General features: G+C 50.6%; 6 protein-coding genes across 6 annotated transcripts; 4 read left to right on the plus strand and 2 right to left on the minus strand.

Annotated features, from left to right (window-relative positions):
• Nucleotides 1-211: 211 nt before the first annotated feature.
• Nucleotides 212-3,116, minus strand: BO80DRAFT_387837 (putative gamma-tubulin complex component GCP5). The gene is made up of 2 exons (XM_025717067.1): nt 2,949-3,116; nt 212-2,893 (listed from the first exon to the last, which is right to left on the minus strand). Exons 1-2 carry the CDS (start codon nt 3,018-3,020, stop codon nt 305-307), a joined length of 2,661 nt encoding a protein of 886 aa, XP_025572524.1. The 5' UTR covers nt 3,021-3,116; the 3' UTR covers nt 212-304.
• A 153-nt stretch (nt 3,117-3,269) lies between these two features.
• BO80DRAFT_163448 (glycosyltransferase family 15 protein) lies at nt 3,270-5,151 on the plus strand. Its single transcript, XM_025713876.1, has 4 exons — nt 3,270-3,503; nt 3,583-3,846; nt 3,902-4,520; nt 4,582-5,151. The coding sequence occupies exons 1-4, from the start codon at nt 3,347-3,349 to the stop codon at nt 4,736-4,738; spliced, it is 1,197 nt and encodes a 398-aa protein (XP_025572525.1). The 5' UTR covers nt 3,270-3,346; the 3' UTR covers nt 4,739-5,151.
• Nucleotides 5,152-5,643: 492 nt separating this feature from the next.
• On the minus strand, nt 5,644-6,480 carry BO80DRAFT_447567 (cytochrome c oxidase subunit VI; the record flags this gene model as incomplete). Its single annotated transcript, XM_025721612.1, has 4 exons — nt 5,644-5,762; nt 5,842-5,959; nt 6,096-6,141; nt 6,287-6,480. 4 exons carry the CDS (start codon nt 6,478-6,480, stop codon nt 5,644-5,646), a joined length of 477 nt encoding a protein of 158 aa, XP_025572526.1.
• Nucleotides 6,481-7,502: 1,022 nt separating this feature from the next.
• Nucleotides 7,503-8,115, plus strand: BO80DRAFT_163472 (uncharacterized protein). Its single transcript, XM_025713877.1, has one exon. It carries the CDS (start codon nt 7,701-7,703, stop codon nt 8,034-8,036), a length of 336 nt encoding a protein of 111 aa, XP_025572527.1. The 5' UTR covers nt 7,503-7,700; the 3' UTR covers nt 8,037-8,115.
• A 21-nt stretch (nt 8,116-8,136) lies between these two features.
• BO80DRAFT_362120 (elongation of very long chain fatty acids protein) lies at nt 8,137-9,273 on the plus strand (the record flags this gene model as incomplete). The annotated part of the gene is made up of 3 exons (XM_025716044.1): nt 8,137-8,541; nt 8,605-8,887; nt 8,936-9,273. The coding sequence occupies 3 exons, from the start codon at nt 8,137-8,139 to the stop codon at nt 9,271-9,273; spliced, it is 1,026 nt and encodes a 341-aa protein (XP_025572528.1).
• A 1,753-nt stretch (nt 9,274-11,026) lies between these two features.
• On the plus strand, nt 11,027-12,654 carry BO80DRAFT_427497 (uncharacterized protein). The gene is given in 4 exon segments (XM_025720024.1): nt 11,027-11,459; nt 11,470-11,472; nt 11,562-11,576; nt 12,379-12,654. 4 exon segments carry the CDS (start codon nt 11,211-11,213, stop codon nt 12,394-12,396), a joined length of 285 nt encoding a protein of 94 aa, XP_025572529.1. The 5' UTR covers nt 11,027-11,210; the 3' UTR covers nt 12,397-12,654.
• Nucleotides 12,655-16,700: the final 4,046 nt, after the last annotated feature.

Below are 16,700 nucleotides of genomic sequence, written 5' to 3' on the forward strand. Positions count from 1 at the left end.
GATTTGGATCGTTCAGTATCAAACCTCATTTACTCCTCACAACTAAGAAACCCGATCAAATAAAGTGAACGCGCCGAATGCCTCTACAGAGATTAGACTCTTCCTCACCTGCAACTCCCCTCGGAAAACATACGAACTACGTAAACGAGCTGGAATCCGTTCCACTGCAGCAGAAAGAGTCCACCGACTCTCTACAATCGATTACACCATTAAAACGAAATTCCATTTTCCGGGTATCACAAACCTAACCATATCCGAACCCCCCTCCCAGATCCCCTAATAATAACCGTAGTAAAAGATTCTGTCACTGGCCGCCTGCTTTCCTCCATTCCAATTTCTCAGCCAAGATCTCCCAACTGAGTTGACCGTCGACACGTCCTACCCCTCTTAGACCGGCGACCATGAAAGCGACCAGTCGATCGAATTGGTCTTTAATGTCTCGTAGCCGTTGCAGGTAATGTGTTTCGTGGAAAGAGGCATCGAGGTTATTTTCATCTAGATCGGAGTCGTCGGCATCCTCGTCACTTGGGTCATAGTTATCTAGGTCATAGCTTTGGGCGTTCTTGCGATGTAGGACTTTGGCGGTTTTGTTGGCAGTTCGGGCGTGGTCGAGGTGATTGTCGCCGTAGCGGGCGGTTTGGGCATCTGCGAAGGAGATGCATAGGTCGAGGATGGTGATGATGGCTTGGTGGAGGGGATGGAGGTTTGTAGATAGGAGGCATTGTTCCTCGAGTGAGTGCATAAATGAGCGGTGTGCGTCTATCATGGCATCGACGTCGGCGGAAGCGGACAGGCTTTTGCGTAGGGATTCGGTTGCCGTTGAGACGACGAAATCGGTCATGTGGCTGTATAGAGTGTTGAGGAACCAGAGCATGTTGTGTCGGAGGGCATAGCTCAATGTGTTGTTTCTTGAGTCTTGGATTTTGTCGTATTGGGTGTTGTGTTGCAGACGCTGCTTGATGATTGTTTGCTTCGCTCTCCGGATCTGCATGAAAAATGTGGAGATACACTGGTAGCCTCGGATAGTGTCTTTGGTGATAATGTTAGCGACTGGCCAGGGTAGGATGTAGTCGAATGAGATGGCATTCAGCATCTTGACTGAACGGCTGCGGCTATTTGCATTGCTGAGCGCCTCCTTGGGTGTTCGGACGATAAGCCTAGAAGGGTCGATGAAAGGAAGAGGGCTAAATGCACTTTGGGCTAGCTCTGTGAGAAGAAATCGGTCGCTCCAGGCACCTTTTCCTTTGTCGATAAGGTCGAATATCTTGCTGTCAATCGGTCCGAAAATGCTCATATCTTTGCTGAGATAGATATGCTCGAGTGCTTGGATCGATGTCCATAAGCCACATTGCTGGTCCAGCTCTCTCCTCAACAGAGCTGATGTGTAGGAATGGTTATCGTCGACCAGTCTTCCAAATGCAGATTCAAGCAAGACAGAGAAAGGGAGGCAGAACGAAGCCGAGCCTGGCGGTAATACTTCCTCAAAGGTCAGGGAAACCTTCCGTGGAGTTTCGTCTTTCTCGGATGTGTTCAAATGTCGCAGAAACACCATGCTTTTGCCCGTTATGAAGATCTTGTGCGCGATAGATTGAATAAACTTCGGGGCATTTAGAAGCCTTGAAGTCTGATCCAAAGTGTACCAGTCATGCCATAGCGTCCGTAGGTCACTGTCGCTTTGATCTTTGGATATGAAGAATTCACCTGCAGAAGAGTCCAATTGGCCTGTCTCCATCCAGAGACGAATTGGACGTGCGTAGGTTTCGAAACAAGAGAAGAATAGTTCGGCAAGGGCCACAAAGGCATCATCATCCCCGGTGGCCTGTGTCAGACACACAAGATCATACAGCAAGTCGAGGCACCGCACAGCAGAATTCAATCCGTTAGGTGTCAGGCTGGACACGAGGTCAGAGAGCATTAAAAGCAATCTGGACTCGCGACGAACGTCTTCAGACAACTGTAGAAGACTGATAGACACGGTGGACACCCGAGAGAGATATTGAAGCTGCACATTCGACAGAAACGTGTCAAACTTGCTCAGGAAGTCCTCTACCCCTCGGTGAAATGTCTGCATATATGGAATCTTTTGTGGCACGCTGCAAAACTGCCTAAGAACGTCCAGCTTAGCTCCTGTCAAACTTAATGATCGCAGTAGTGACAGAAATGTCTCATTCGACAGGTTTGTAATGGTATATCTCCGGTCTATTTCCACACTACCGTCAAGTCGCCAGAACAGAGACGTAGGAAGCCCTTGCAACAAGAATATTGTCTCCCTGACTACCTGAAGCTCTGTAATGACCCTCGAAGCGGGTTTGCCCTGGTCTGTGACCGAGCTCTCTCCATCGTTCCAGAATTGGGCTTTGGCGATCGAGTCAATAAGCTCATCGTTCTCTCCAGATGTAAAGACTTCGTCCGGAATCATATAATCCTCGTCTGTATCTATAGATGCTTCTGGTTGGTTCCGTGCATGGTAGCTGTCAGTGGACACCGATACAATGTCCTCATCCGACGAATCAGCACCGAAATCTACATTCTCCCAGATATCCTCGTCACAGTACGCTGATCCAACAGCGTCCAGCTCGGTCCAGATGAGGGGTTTGGCCTCCTCGCTAGGCTTGACTGCCGTCACCCATTCTACCTTGGACTGCTGAGCAGGGCGATCTGCCAACTGCAACAGCAGGGATAAGATTTCCGGGAACCATGAGCTCTGGTGCTCATGTAGCTCTGTCAGCCGGATGCGCAAAGCGTCTGCCAATTCATCCCTACAAAGGACTTGGAATTTCTCCTGCAGTCCTTCGAGCTGGTTCGCGACGGCGAATTGGTCCGTACGCGCATAAGCATGCGACTTGAACGTGTCTTCAACCCGACGCCTTAAATTCCTAAAATGCGGGGTGTCCTGGACAGACAAGTCAGCACAATATCTGCCTTCAGCGTGGGCTGGAAGTAAATGCCTTTCGGTCGGGCTTCGCAACGGCGGTGATTAGCTCGTCCGTTAGCGCGCTCACACTGGCTGCAACAGCCATGATAGACTCTCGAGCATGCCGGAGCTGTAACGTCTACTGAAGGGGACTAGATAGGACCGAGAGTCCCCATTGCCGGTCGACACACAAGTGGTTACGCGGCGCTGACGCTTGGAGGAAAGGCGCGGGCGGCCGGTCGGAAGTGATGATGACTGCTTGATTGGGCCGGTGACTACACTAGGCCCGAAGAGGAAAGGCGGCAAAGAAGGCTACGGCGTCGCGGCGGGCGGCGATAGCAGCAACTTGGCCCAGACACTTTCGGTCTCGCCAGCTCTCTCCTGTCGCTCTTTTCCTGCCATCTCGTCCTCAGGGCTTCGCTGACAGGCAAGATGGCTGTCGCAAGGCCCATTCGCATGCTCGGTGCCTCGTGCATCATCCTCGTCCTCTTCCTGATCTTTCAGATGAACAAAACGCCCACTAGCATTAGTAAGGGGTCATACGCTGCACAGCCGTATGAGGGCATCACTTCAGACCCCCTCAAAGATCGTACGCCGTCACCAACGCTATTCCTTGATTGTCTGTCTCGATTATCCGGTATGCTAATTTGATATTCTCGCTCCCACAGCCACTGGAGAACCTGCGGGTAAATTATGGCGTACGACGGATGGCGACTATTCTCCCGACAGTACCGACTCTCCTCGTGCCAATGCGGCGCTTATCTCTCTTGTCCGTAACGAGGAACTGAACGAACTGATCCCGTCCATGCGTGATCTTGAGCGCACCTGGAACAGCAAATTCAACTACCCCTGGATCTTCTTCAACGACCAGCCGTTCACTGAGGAGTTCAAGAAGCGCACTCAGGCGGAGACTAAGGCGAAATGCTACTACGGTATTAAGACATCAGTCTAATTCAAACTACATGGTTATCTAACGCTTTCTTGCAGAGCAAGTCCCCAAGGAGCACTGGGATGTCCCCGAATGGATCAACTGGGATCTCTTCAAGGAGTCCGCGCAGATCCTGAAGGAGAAGAACATCCAGTACAGCGACAAGGTTTCCTACCATCAGATGTGCCGCTGGAACAGTGGCCTCTTCTACAAGCATCCTGCTCTCGCCAAATACCGTTACTACTGGCGTGTCGAGCCGAAGGTCAAATTCTTCTGTGATGTCGACTACGATATTTTCCGCTACATGGCCGACTACAACATCACTTACGGTTTCACCATCAACCTCTTCGACGCTCCAGAGAGTATCCCATCACTTTGGCCCGAGACCAAGAAGTTCCTTGCCGCAAACCCCTCCTATCTTTCGGACAATAACATGATGAACTGGATCACCGATGACCAGCTCCGCCCCGAGCACACCGAGGGAGCAAATGGTTATTCTACCTGTCATTTCTGGTCCAACTTCGAAATCGGAGACATGGAGTTTTTCCGGGGCGAGCAGTACTCTGCTTACTTTGATTATCTGGACCGTTCTGGTGGCTTCTTCTACGAGAGATGGGGCGATGCTCCTGTGCATTCGATCGGTGTTGGTCTTTTCGCGGATGCGGCCAAGGTCCACTGGTATGATGACTGCCTCTGCCTCCTTCATTGAACATGCGCTTACAAATATTGCTTCGACTAGGTTCCGTGACATCGGATATAACCACATCCCCTACTACAACTGCCCCAACTCGCCGAAGTGCTCCGGCTGCACGCCCGGCAAGATGTACGCCGGTGAATCCTGGCTGGCTAAGGAGGATTGCCGTCCTAGCTACTTCCACCACGTCGGAACGCACTAAACGTGCTGGCACAAAAATTGCATTTCTTTCGAATCAGTTATGCATCAGCGGGGCGCGCATATCCGTCCTGCTGTTTTTGAATCATTTTGCAACAGGGCAACGAACCGGTATCGTTCCTCCCCGCATATAAACATTATGATCACGAGCTTGGAACCAGGGACGTCTACTCCCGGTACTAGAGATCTTGTGTCATCCGGCATTACGAGTTGCATATGCGGCTCAATGCATGCGTCTGTCACGGCTTCCAGTTCCATTCTCCATTACATACACCTTCGTCATGACCCAAGTCATTCAAAATCCATTCTTATCAAAGATCTCGGCGGCGTTTGAAGGATTGGCTTCCTTTTTTCTATATCTTCACTGCCCTTCCTATTCATAGTCTTCGTTGTGTTATGCTACCTTGAAAGGATCGCTGGAGCGGTCTGGCTGTACCTATATTTCTATTATTCCCATATTGCTTCCCGCTACCGATGCATCAAAAGACTCCAATACAAGATTCCCCTGTTAGATGAAGCTTACCGTCCTGATTCTGTCCTCTCTTGTCCTCACTCTTCCTGATACTGTGTCCCAACCAACCGAGCCCTCTTCACCCCCGCTCGCATTGAATAGACCAAGCATCATACACCCGCAATCATGGATGATAATGGAAAAGACACCTTCTTATTTTCCGCACTATCACCAATAATACAGAGTACAGACAAATGCTCACAAAATTTATAGTAGCACTGGTATAGAAAAGCACGCGTTGCACCTCCATTCACCCCCCGACAGCCGAGAAGTCGGGAAGCAACCAGCCACCGACTTCATTCCAACTGCACTCTAGAGTATGTATACAGCTTTCCTATCACGATTGACGGTGGGGGAGAGAGAAAGAAACATGATGAGATATATTTCGAACGTGCAATTTACTCCTCGTTGGGGTAGAGCTCCTCACGGAGAGCAACACCCAGCTCCTGACGGAGACCCTCCAGGGCCTCGAGGTATTGCTTGTACTGCTCCTGGGTCTCAACCTTGGCCTTGACACCTATTGGTAGAAGAGAAAGTATAAGTCAATGGGTTTGGGAAGGGGCGGGAAGAGACGGGGAAGGACGGAGATAGCGCACCCTCGAAGATCCGGACAGCGGTGGGGTAGTCGTTGACGCGACGAGCAGCCTTGAGAGCGGCGGTGAGGACCTCAACGGAGGGGACGAGATCGTAGGCGAAGCAGTTGTTCAGGTTACGCTGCATTGAGGAAAGAGTACTCTGTCAGCATGGTGTTTGATAGATAGGATGGGGTCGGGTTATCTGCCAATGGCAGCTTGGCTGATTATGGGGACTGATAGATGAATGGATGGTGTGGTATGGGCGACCTGCTTACCTGGAGCTCGAAGACATCCTGGACACCGTCGAATTCCTTCTCGAATCTACCGGGGAATGGGTCAGTCGGGGTGTAACTCGCGGGTGTGTATCAGGAGGGATGTCGGAAGCACGGTGGGAATCCCTGCGATCGGGATCGTGCAACCCAGGGTGTGTCGGGGTCCAATGGCTTCACGGATGGTAATGGCATACCTGGCAGAGAACTGCTCGTATGTCTCGTCCTCGTGGTGACCGCCGAAGCGCTTAGCGGAGGTGCTGAAGCTGGAACGGGCGACAGCCAGAGCAACGGGGGCCTGCACCCGGGACCGGGGCAATTGAGTCGCTCTGATCAAGCCGGAAGGGCGGACGGCGCGGGTAGCGACACGGAAGACGGAGATGGGCGACATGGCGAGAGGAAGGTGGGTTGTGGAGGTGGACTAATGGACGTGGGTGAGGGGAGATCAGGACGGGCGAGGTGTTGACGAAGTCGAAGTCAGAGGTTCAGCCGGCTACGCTAGGATTTTGCGGGTGGTGTGAGGTTGTTGCTGCCTCAGGCCGGCAGTCAGGTCAGCCCGTCATTGATAATCGCCCGCTTCTCTTTTGCGGCTTCCCGTTCGCGCCCGAGCCCGTTGCCGCCTCAGGCCCCAATGCGGTCATTCGCTGCCCGGTTCCATCCAGGCCTCAGGCTGATTTCTATCTGCCCGCTGTGATTGGTGGATGCGGGAGTGCTGCAATTGTCCGGTCTGATTGGCCAGCAGCTTCTCATGATGCCTCGGAGGGAGTTGGACAACGTGACTCGGCCAAGCCTGATATTAACGCAGGATCAGTATCAGATCCGGAACCCGAGAATGGAAATGAAGGCCTCCTGAGGGTTATGTTCCGGGTCCATCTGAGCTTTTGAGTTATGCCCCGGGGCGATCGTTATATATTTCCCCAGCCTCAATTTTGAATCCATCTGATAATCTTGTAGGGATGACCTCCTATGCTATGGCGATAGTAGTATGACTCGATGATATATTTTGCTTTGAAAGATGCGTCGTCGTACAATACCCCAGTTTATGACACTGACACGGCTTCTCGAACGGAATGGAATGCGTCAGACGAGTTTTACCTTAAACCTAGGCACCCTTGTAAAGATCTAAGTTGCGCCATAGCACAAATCGGAAACTTGGGTCGATCTGGTTTCAGAACTCACTGCAGGTGCCCTGACGGCCCTGGATGTAGTAGCTAATCTTAACGGTTGGCTGCTCATCCAACACCAAACTGAGACAATTCCTGAAGTTGGCAATCTCAATTGGCCATCCTGGTAATTTCTACGGACTACGGAATACCGCTACTACAGAGCATTGTGTCCAAGGTCAATGAAATCAATGTACTCCTTCTGATGTAGGAAGGAGGCATGTGAAAGGAAAGGGTGGTCTGTGATTTCCCCATACGAACCTGATGACGGGACGAGTCCATGCCGGCTATTAGCGGGCAGATCGATACATTCCTTTCCCTCTTAGCCACGCATCTGGGACCATGTCAACGTGCTGGGTGACCCATCGATCTGCAGGAGATGGATGCTGGATGAGAGTAATATTATTCTGACCAAGGAATCGCAGCGACATGAAATTCGGTACCTGGGATGGCACATGATCGCCGGGCTGGACTGGAAGGGTTCGCCCCTTTTCAACCACTGGCCGAGGCTGCACTAGTCCCCATCCGGATGCTGCGGGCGCGCCGGAGCCCAAAAAAAAGACACGCGGATGGATTCTCCTTCCATTGCAACAGTCAGCTCTTATTCCACCTCTCCACCTTTCCTTCTGCTTCTTCTTCTTCCTCCTCCTCCTTCTCCACGACCCCCTCAACCCTTCGGTTCCCTTCTTTCCTTCCTTTTTACCTCCTTGTCCCGTCTTCTTTACTTCTTTTTCTTCTCTTCAGTCCGTTTGACTGTTTTTGGTCAGCAATTCCGCGACCATAGAGAAATCAAAAAGGAGTATTCTGCTGACTTTCGGCTCAATTCTTGACCACGCCGTCGCATACCCTATTCGGACTTGAGCGGTATCTTGTCAGTCGTCAACATGGAGTTCCTGCAGAGTCTGCCCTGTCCGACAATTGATCGGCCGTTTGGCATTCACCTATGGCCTATCTTCGACAAGGCCTTCGAAACGGTGGTGGGCTATCCCGCCAGCGAGTTCCGCTTCGAAGAAGGTGTCACGCCCATGTCTACTTTCAAGGAAACCGCAGTGGCCCTCGTTGCCTACTATGTCATCGTCTTCGGTGGCCGTGAGTTCATGAAGAACCGTCCTGCTTTCAAGCTCAACACGCTGTTCATGATCCACAACCTCTACCTCACCCTGATCAGCGGAACTCTCTTGGCTCTCTTCATTGAGCAGCTTCTCCCCACTCTCTGGAGACGCGGTATCTTCTTTGCTATCTGCGAGCACGAGGGTGGATGGACTCAGCCTCTGATTGTCCTGTACTATGTAAGTGCCTGCTCCAGTGGGAAAATTCCATCCGACCGCTTCCGGTATGCTAACCCATGATAGCTCAACTACTTGACCAAGTACCTCGAACTCCTGGATACCGTCTTCCTGTTCCTCAAGAAGAAGCCTCTTACTTTCCTTCACACCTACCACCATGGCGCTACCGCTCTCCTCTGCTACACTCAGCTCATCGGTCTGACGGCGGTGCAATGGGTCGTCATTGATATCAACCTGCTGGTGCACGTGGTCATGTACTGGTACTACTTCCAGAGTGCCCGTGGTATCCGTATCTGGTGGAAGGAGTGGATCACTCGTCTCCAGATCATCCAGTTCGTCATCGATCTTGGTTAGTAAACCCGCCCGTTCGGTTGGGCTTCCGCTAATCAGATGACAGGTTTCGTCTACTTCGCGTCCTACACCTACTTCTCCTCTACCTACTTCCCCTGGGCTCCCAACATGGGCCAGTGTGCTGGTGAGGAATTCGCTGCCTTCTCCGGAATGGCCGTTATCAGCTCCTACCTCTTCCTCTTCATCTCCTTCTACATCGCCACCTACAAGAAGGCTGCCAAGACTGGACGTCCTCGCCGCAACACCGGCAAGCAGGCTGTTATCGACATGGCCAAGTTCGAGGTGTCTTCGCCGTCCTCGGACGCCAAGGGCAACGCCAAGTCGAACGGAGCCGTGTCGACCGGCCGCGCCAATGGCCCGGTTACCCGCTCCCGCAAGGCTTAAGTCTGGACCTCATCCAATCGTTCAGAGATGCGCAATTCCTTGCTTCTCCGGTGATCTGCTCGTTCGGCATTCGCCGTTCCGGATACTGTTCTTGACCTCCATATCTCGACCTCTATCAGATGCCCGCCTTACTGTCTCTGGTGAATCCGCGGACCAGTGATGGAGCCCGACGAGACAATGCCTTTGGATTCTGACCTCGACGTTTTACACCGACACCAAAAAACTTTATAACTATTTAATGAATGACCTTGACGACCCTGGTCGCCTTGCTTCGCGACCAGCTTATGCATGTGGCGCCGCCGCTTGGCAGGGAGGGCGCAAAGCTATCCCAGCGAGTGTGTGGGTGTGGGTGAAGTTCTCCCTGGGGATGGGTCAGGCAAGCAACTGCACTGGCCGTTTCCAGGCTGTATTCTAGATGTTTTTACTTCTGCCGGATGCGGACCTTTCGACGTGCGGTACCTTTCCTGGTGAAGTATAATAGACGGGAAGGTCAACGTAAATGTAATCATGGTTATGTGTTGTCTAATTGATCTTTACCTGTACATAATTGATCGCTTTCCGACCTTGTTTATCTTCATGTTAATTCTATCGAATGTGCTATTTATGCTCCGCAGCCCGTCCGGAAGTCACGCGAAAGATAAATTGAGCCAGGAGATAGGTGAAGGGAAGATAGACGGTGTGGACATGTAAAGTAGCGGGTTGAGGATGGCCGTCGACCGGCATCTCGACCCCAGGGGCTGACCAGACAAGCAAGGAGACCAACGACCTGACAAAGCGAGCAAGTCCGCGTAGGAACTATCGCGAATATTTATACTAGTTGTTCAATTGCGGGTCAGCTGGCCGCCGTGACATTTGCCTATCGGTGCTCAGGCCCTGCGAGTCCGGCGGTCAACCAGATCACATTTTTGAGACTCGAAAAATGGATGGACAGCCCATGCTCGCTTATCAGGACAGCCGGATGCTAGGCGACTACCGGGCCACTTGGCGTTGGTAAACAAATCGAAGTTGGTGGTGAAGTGTCACGATCGACCCTCGAGTTACTCCGAGCCGAGATCTACATGCTTTCCATCGATGCTCCGATCTGCTTGCTCCACCGTCTGTCTCCTGTCCCACGCGGCTGCCTGACGATAAGCGGTGCAATTGAGTCTTTTGACACGCAAGGCCCTCATCGATCGTAGGATTTCTCCCCAGCGGTAGGTCGATAATCACCGCTTGTCCGTTAACCATGCTTTTGGATCGGGCTGACAGGAGAAAACCTATAGTCAAGTCAAGCCCGAGAGATCCGGCAGTGGCTGGATTGGCTGAAGCTTATGTTGCCTCCTTGGCGCTGCATGCTGCTGCTCGTTGTGCCTGTTCATCTTTCGATCCTGCTGTCGGCTGGATCCGTCGATCGCTAGAAGTTCAGCTGAAAGCCAAGTATGCTCTGGCAGCTGGCTCATATCTCCTCACTGGCCGATGAGCGCGTGGTCCCGCTACGAGCTGGACTATCTATACGCCGAGCCCATGAGAGGGGCTCACTAGAATGCCAATGACCGAAGTATACTCTCTAAGCCCTGCTAGACCGGCCTCTAGCTGTCTAAATGCTAACCCTTTTTCATGGATCCGACAGGCTGGCCAGACAGAGCATCATCGCGATCCCGGCAATAAGTTCACTAGGACAGGGATCCATCACTTTAGCGCCTCTGCTATTGGGGATGAACGTGGGAACATGAGAGCATTGACCTTGCCCCGCCGATGATCTTCATGTTCGGCTGAAAGGTGCTGGACGGCAGCTCTCTAGATGATGATGTGATGGCCTGTGGGAAGACATAAAAAGGGCCCTCGTTTCCCGCCGTTCTGTCTGCATCCCATCAACAACACAATCGCATTATCTCTCCAATCCCCTATCTGCCCGTTTAACTCTAGTTTTAATAACTAATACCTCTATAACCGTCGCCATGCGTTTCTCTGTCATCTCCGTTTCTGTCCTCTCCCTCTTTGCCTCCTCGGCCCTGGCCATCCCCGCCTCGTCCGGCTCCTTGAGCTGCAGCCAGATCAGCGAGGACATTGCTGCCTACCAGGCTCGTCTGGACAAGGCCACTGATTCCAGCTCTGCCAAGGTCCAGGCTGCCCAGAACGCGATCAACTCGGCCAAGGATGTTCAGACCTTCCAGTGCGGCGAGTCCACCAAGAGATCCTACTACCCTGTGAGTGCTGCCTGTTTCTTTTACTATTGAATGCTAACAAAATATAGCCTGTGAGTGCTTAGATCTGCAAGGTTGAACTCTGCTAATATAGGTCCATTAAAGGAGAGCACTGGATTGGTAAGTGACTGCTATACCCTATAGTTACATGATACTGACTTTGCAGATTGTGAGTATCTTATCCTGAACTAGCGATGTGCTTACATAGGAATGTCTGACTGAACGAACTAGGGAGTGAGTATTTCCTTCCCCTGATATAGTGAGTTGCTAACAATATCACAGGTTGTAAGTGACCCCACTAATCTACCGGAAAGTTCAGCTGATGCTGATGACTTGGTAATTGTTATAGGTGGTAAGTAATTCATCTGAGTTTGCTGTATTATCTGCTAACGTGCGCTAGTTGGTGAGTAAACCGCCCATTAAAAAGTGATCTACTACTATGTCAGCTTCTTTCTCTAACAACTATCTTCAGAACGTAAGTTATCTCCTGACCCCTGTGAAGCAAGGCTAACATGACATCCAGACTGTGAGTTATTTATTCCCTGGGAAAAAAAACCCGATATCTGGCATTGGGCGATCATCCTTTGGATGAGCCTTCCAATGGCTACTAATCAGTTCTAATTCGTCTACGAACTTAGGTCGTGAGTACTCCCTTTCCCCTAAGACGAGACTGTTACTAACCAATCAGGATGTGAGTGATACCTGAAGCATTATATGTTCACTGATCTTGCAGCCAGCTAAACAACACCCACAGGCCGTAAGTACCAATCCAAGCCCTTAATTCAGATGATGCTAACTTTCCTAGCTTGTGAGTACCCATAACCTAGCTTCAGTCTGAGTTAAACACACCTGACGCGAATTTCAATCTAGCTCGTGAGTATCCATCCTAAGCATCACTCAACCCCCACTAACAACCCCAAAGGAAGACCTTGGTCTGTAAACGGCCACCTCACGACAGGGGAGCGGACCCCCGATGTCCCGCCCGGGATTGTCCCGGTTAGAATACCCCGACGAGTCAGATTTCTGGACGATGGAGGATGAAAGCGCAATGGCCTCGGGATAGGTTTTTATCCGAAAGGTTTCCCTATCCTGTGATGCGAATGCAGAGGTCCAGAGAGGTGCTGGAAAGTGGAATGTCTGATCTTATGACCACTTGTACGGCTTAATGAATGAGATCACATCCGCCCATTCCTTTCAGAGTAGACTCCAGTAGTAATCGCTTTGCTTCTACAAACTTCTTTTCGTGAATACCAGCCTGATGTCACGTCTCATTCGAATAAAAGCATTAGAAGTCCACCCTCCCAGGCACGAGTCTCGAACACCAGTGGCTGCTAACATTGTAAGTACAAGATATCAAAGTCAGGTGCAGCTATCGCTCAAAGTAAACCCTATAGTTTTCTGAATCTACAGACGAGCAACAAACAGCAGTCTACACATCACTGATTACCAGTAATGCAATGAAACATTCACAGTACCGCAGAATCCCACCAAAGCAGCACCCTCTAGCACACAGCCTAATCCATCCTATGAGTCTATCATAGCCTTCTAGATGATTGACATCGCCATGCACAGCTTGCTCTAGTGTTATTGTCTTCCTCGAGTTTCACTGGAGATGTATTCTACATCTGGATGAACAGGACACTATGAACTCATGCAGATTACGTGAAAAATAGAGTAGAGGGTGACGGTCTTCGCTGTAGTGCCTCTGCTGCTTTCTCAGTGATATCTTGGTAGACGAGAGTGTTGTCACTTGGGCTATCCCTCTGTGGTTTGTTTGTGATGTATAGAGTCGAGCATGAGACCAGATGGATAGTTGAGGGAAACAATAACGAGGATTCTTGTTAAACTCCAAATTCATTATAAAGTTACACTCACTAGAACACTCATAAGTCCAGGTATATGCTCAATCTATCTACCCTGTAGAGAAGAGCGTCATATCCGACCTGACCTCACCACCACCACCACCACCACCACCACCACCACCCCAACATAGAAATTAAAATAGATTAAAAACCAAAGATAAAGATTTGTACCACTACCATAGTAGTAAAAAACAAAACCCCACGATCTAACACCTCCATTCTTTCCATCCCCTCCACAACTCCGGAATGTCCCCATCGCCACCACCAAAGGCAATCTAAATCTAAGTCTGAATCCGACCAGCCACGGAATGGAAGCACCCCTTCCATACCAAGCCCTATCTTCCTTATCCTAACTGTACTATGTAATTGTAATCGTAATGGTAAGCGACACGAGTTCCGACTTCCGACCCAGAAGAATGATGAGCTAGCGTGTAGAATGTGCCAAGTCCAGCTCCAGTCCCCCCTTTCCTTCCCCCTCCCTACACTCCACTCCTTGATCATAATTCATTTTTTTCTTCCGAGGAAATACAGTTGTGAAAGACATAACATGCCATTCTTCACGCTTGGGACTCCACTATATACCCACTGATAAGTAAGCCTATGGAGTCCCGAGGGAGAATACTAAGGTAAGCAGGGTGTCAATCCCCACCTGTCACTGTCACTGTCATGTCCTTCCCGCGAACTCCACCGGTGTTTTAACTCCGTACTATACACTACACTACACTACACTACACAGTCCACATAAGTACGTGGTAGTAGGTAACTACCAACGGCCATGCATCAATTCGTAACGGTAACGGTCAGTCCAGTCTAGTCCAGTCAAGTAACGGACGGCCTAGCGGTATCTAGACTAAGTATCTAGCCTATGGTAGGTAAACAGGGATTAAGAATCGATAGTCTCGGGGTGGGTAGTTTTAGTGAGTGGAATAAGACGGGGATGGTTCTAAAAATGTACTATGTACTTCGTAAGTATTGGGATGAGAGGGGCGCCGTTAGATCCACTCGGATGGTGGGTATAGCTAGTAGCATAGTAGGTAGGGAGGGGGTTATAATATGGTGTGGTATAGTATGAAATTCTTCACTTGGGTACACTCTCGGGGGGTGAGGGAGGTGGAAGGTAGGTACTTTGTGGAGGGACACAAGAGACAGAGAGGGAATCGCATGATGGTACTCCGTACCCAAGTAATACTCTCTCCAATCTAGGCAACTCCTCCGTCACTTCCCATCTCCCCTAAACTAGCACATCCATCTAGCCAGCAAAACAGACACATCACATCCCAAACCAAGGCAAATAATCATTTCTCCTCTCCCTCCACATTCTGTCACTCCAACTGTCATGTCACACCTCCGAACCTAAATCCTGTAGCGTAAATATTATAGGCACAATTATCCGGTTTCACCTCCGTTAGTAGAATCCATATATAGCGGATCTGAAACCGCCAGGACAGCGCTAATGGACCTACCTACCGCACCACACCGCTTGGGAAATCCTTTTAAGTACTCTATCGGTGCCCGCGTTGCACACTGGTAAATATATTGGATATATATCTTATTCTTGGATTTGGTTTGGGTTGGTTGGGAGTGATGGCTGAATGGTGGGTTTCATGATCGTACCTAGGCCGGTATTGAAGGTCGCGCGCGCTACGGGAGCGTTGTGCTAGTTGCTGTTGCTTGGAGGGTTCTTCGTCGCGGCGATGGTTGAAACCGGTTTCCTCGTCCTCTTTCTTAGTTGCAGCGTTGAGTTGGAGCCAGACCAATGAACTGGTCTGGTCATCTAGGGTCGTAGTACCGATGCTCATCCAGAGTCAGTGCGTCTGACAGGATCGATGGGAGGTTGGTCATAGAGATGATACGTATGATGTGCACTGACATCAATTGGAGGGATCATGGGGTTGGAACCAGAAGGTTAAGTTGATGACGATGCGATGATGATCTGGTCAGCGCACCAACAATGGCATTTGTTGGCTGGAGCAGTAATTATTGAGGTGGACGACAAAGAAGTAAGGGAGGATCGAGCTAAAAATATACTCCGGAGACCTCCGCACGCACCTCATGGAATGATCAGGGACTCCGTGGGATCCCAGCTCCGCCTATGCCCGTCCATCTGTCTACTGCAATGCACTGCGTCGTGGCATAGTTTCAACTTGATTCTACTATAACTTCACTACGTGTACTGCGTATTCCTAAGGATCCCGGAAACCCATCCGATAAGCATCCCGCTCGGCTGTTTCACACTGCGACCACCGTTGGCTGCGTTCCTGCATAAGTCCGGAGTTCTCCCATACTACGGAGTAGGTTCGGCCGTTGCTTATGCTGTGATCCTTTGGGCGTTAGGTCCACCCAGACGGCCTCGGGAGTCGGAGTTGACCTAGCGACTATCACTCGACACGGTCGTTGATCCGACAATCATGGCTATTTTGGGATGGGTAATCTACCGATGACGCTGATTCCAACACAACTATCTGTATATACGTATGGGAGTACTCTGTCCTTATTAATTTACAGAGTGTTCTACACAGTACGCTGTATGCTAACTTTAACTACACTTGCATGATGATATTAGTATAATCACAGCCATGACCTCACCCGCAGATCCCTTGCACTATTCTGTACGTTGCTGGCAGGGAGGTTGCGGCTATTGCAGTGCTGCAGTGCAGCGGGGAGGGGATGAAAATCTCCCATTCGCCGGTCGGGTCATTGCCACCTCAAAAAGTGGGCGAGCAAGAAAGGGGGCGGGAACCACCCCAAGAAAATTTGAGAAAAAGGAAGGAAAAGAAAGAAAATCCGACGAACTCCAGACGGGAAGATAGTTCGCTTGCTGGGGTTTGGCGTGTTTGAATTAGACATGCTCCACTGGGCTGGAGCAGCGGCGTTGCTTGGAGGTCAGAGTTGGGAACGGTTCCTGAGAGAACCAGGGATAAGTGTATCAGGTTGAGCATCTACTGTGTAAGCAGTACAGAGCAACTGTCTGTAGTACTTGATGATGGCAGTGGTCCTCTAGTGGTAATGATAAGATCAATGCGCCGTGTCATTTCCTTGGTCCAAGTATAGCTTGGACATCTCAATAATTAGCAATGGCATCCCTTAGGACTAGTGCTGCTCCGGCGTGGATCCGCAACGCTCGACCCAGCTTTTTGCTAACCTCACTACGGAGTACTCCTAGTTCCTAGGTGCTAGGATCCATGATTGAGGCACCATCAAAATGATCAATCGATGAAGAATCCGCCCACATGGCCCCAACCTCTCTTGGCATTGCTGCATCCCGTGATTGGCCGTGACGGGGCTGTAATCTAGATGTGGCCGCCATCTGCACGCCACGCCCATTCTTGCTCTCCCTCTTTTCCCCCCTCCATCAACTCTGATTTCTGGCTTTCCTCGACTG

Source organism: Aspergillus ibericus, assembly GCF_003184845.1.
Source record: "Aspergillus ibericus CBS 121593 unplaced genomic scaffold BO80scaffold_37, whole genome shotgun sequence".
NCBI lineage: Eukaryota > Fungi > Ascomycota > Eurotiomycetes > Eurotiales > Aspergillaceae > Aspergillus > Aspergillus ibericus.

Bases quoted from the DNA above. Each gene is read 5' to 3' on its own strand.
- BO80DRAFT_163448 (XM_025713876.1), top strand. From the start codon at position 3,347: ATGGCTGTCGCAAGGCCCATTCGCATGCTCGGTGCCTCGTGCATCATC. The intron at 3,847-3,901 runs GTATTAAGACAT...GCTTTCTTGCAG, and splicing joins TAAGGCGAAATGCTACTACG to AGCAAGTCCCCAAGGAGCAC. The intron at 4,521-4,581 runs GTATGATGACTG...TGCTTCGACTAG, and splicing joins GATGCGGCCAAGGTCCACTG to GTTCCGTGACATCGGATATA.
- BO80DRAFT_163472 (XM_025713877.1), top strand. From the start codon at position 7,701: ATGGCACATGATCGCCGGGCTGGACTGGAAGGGTTCGCCCCTTTTCAA.
- BO80DRAFT_387837 (XM_025717067.1), bottom strand. From the start codon at position 3,020: ATGGCTGTTGCAGCCAGTGTGAGCGCGCTAACGGACGAGCTAATCACC. The intron at 2,894-2,948 runs GCATTTACTTCC...TTGTCTGTCCAG, and splicing joins TTGCGAAGCCCGACCGAAAG to GACACCCCGCATTTTAGGAA.
- BO80DRAFT_427497 (XM_025720024.1), top strand. From the start codon at position 11,211: ATGCGTTTCTCTGTCATCTCCGTTTCTGTCCTCTCCCTCTTTGCCTCC.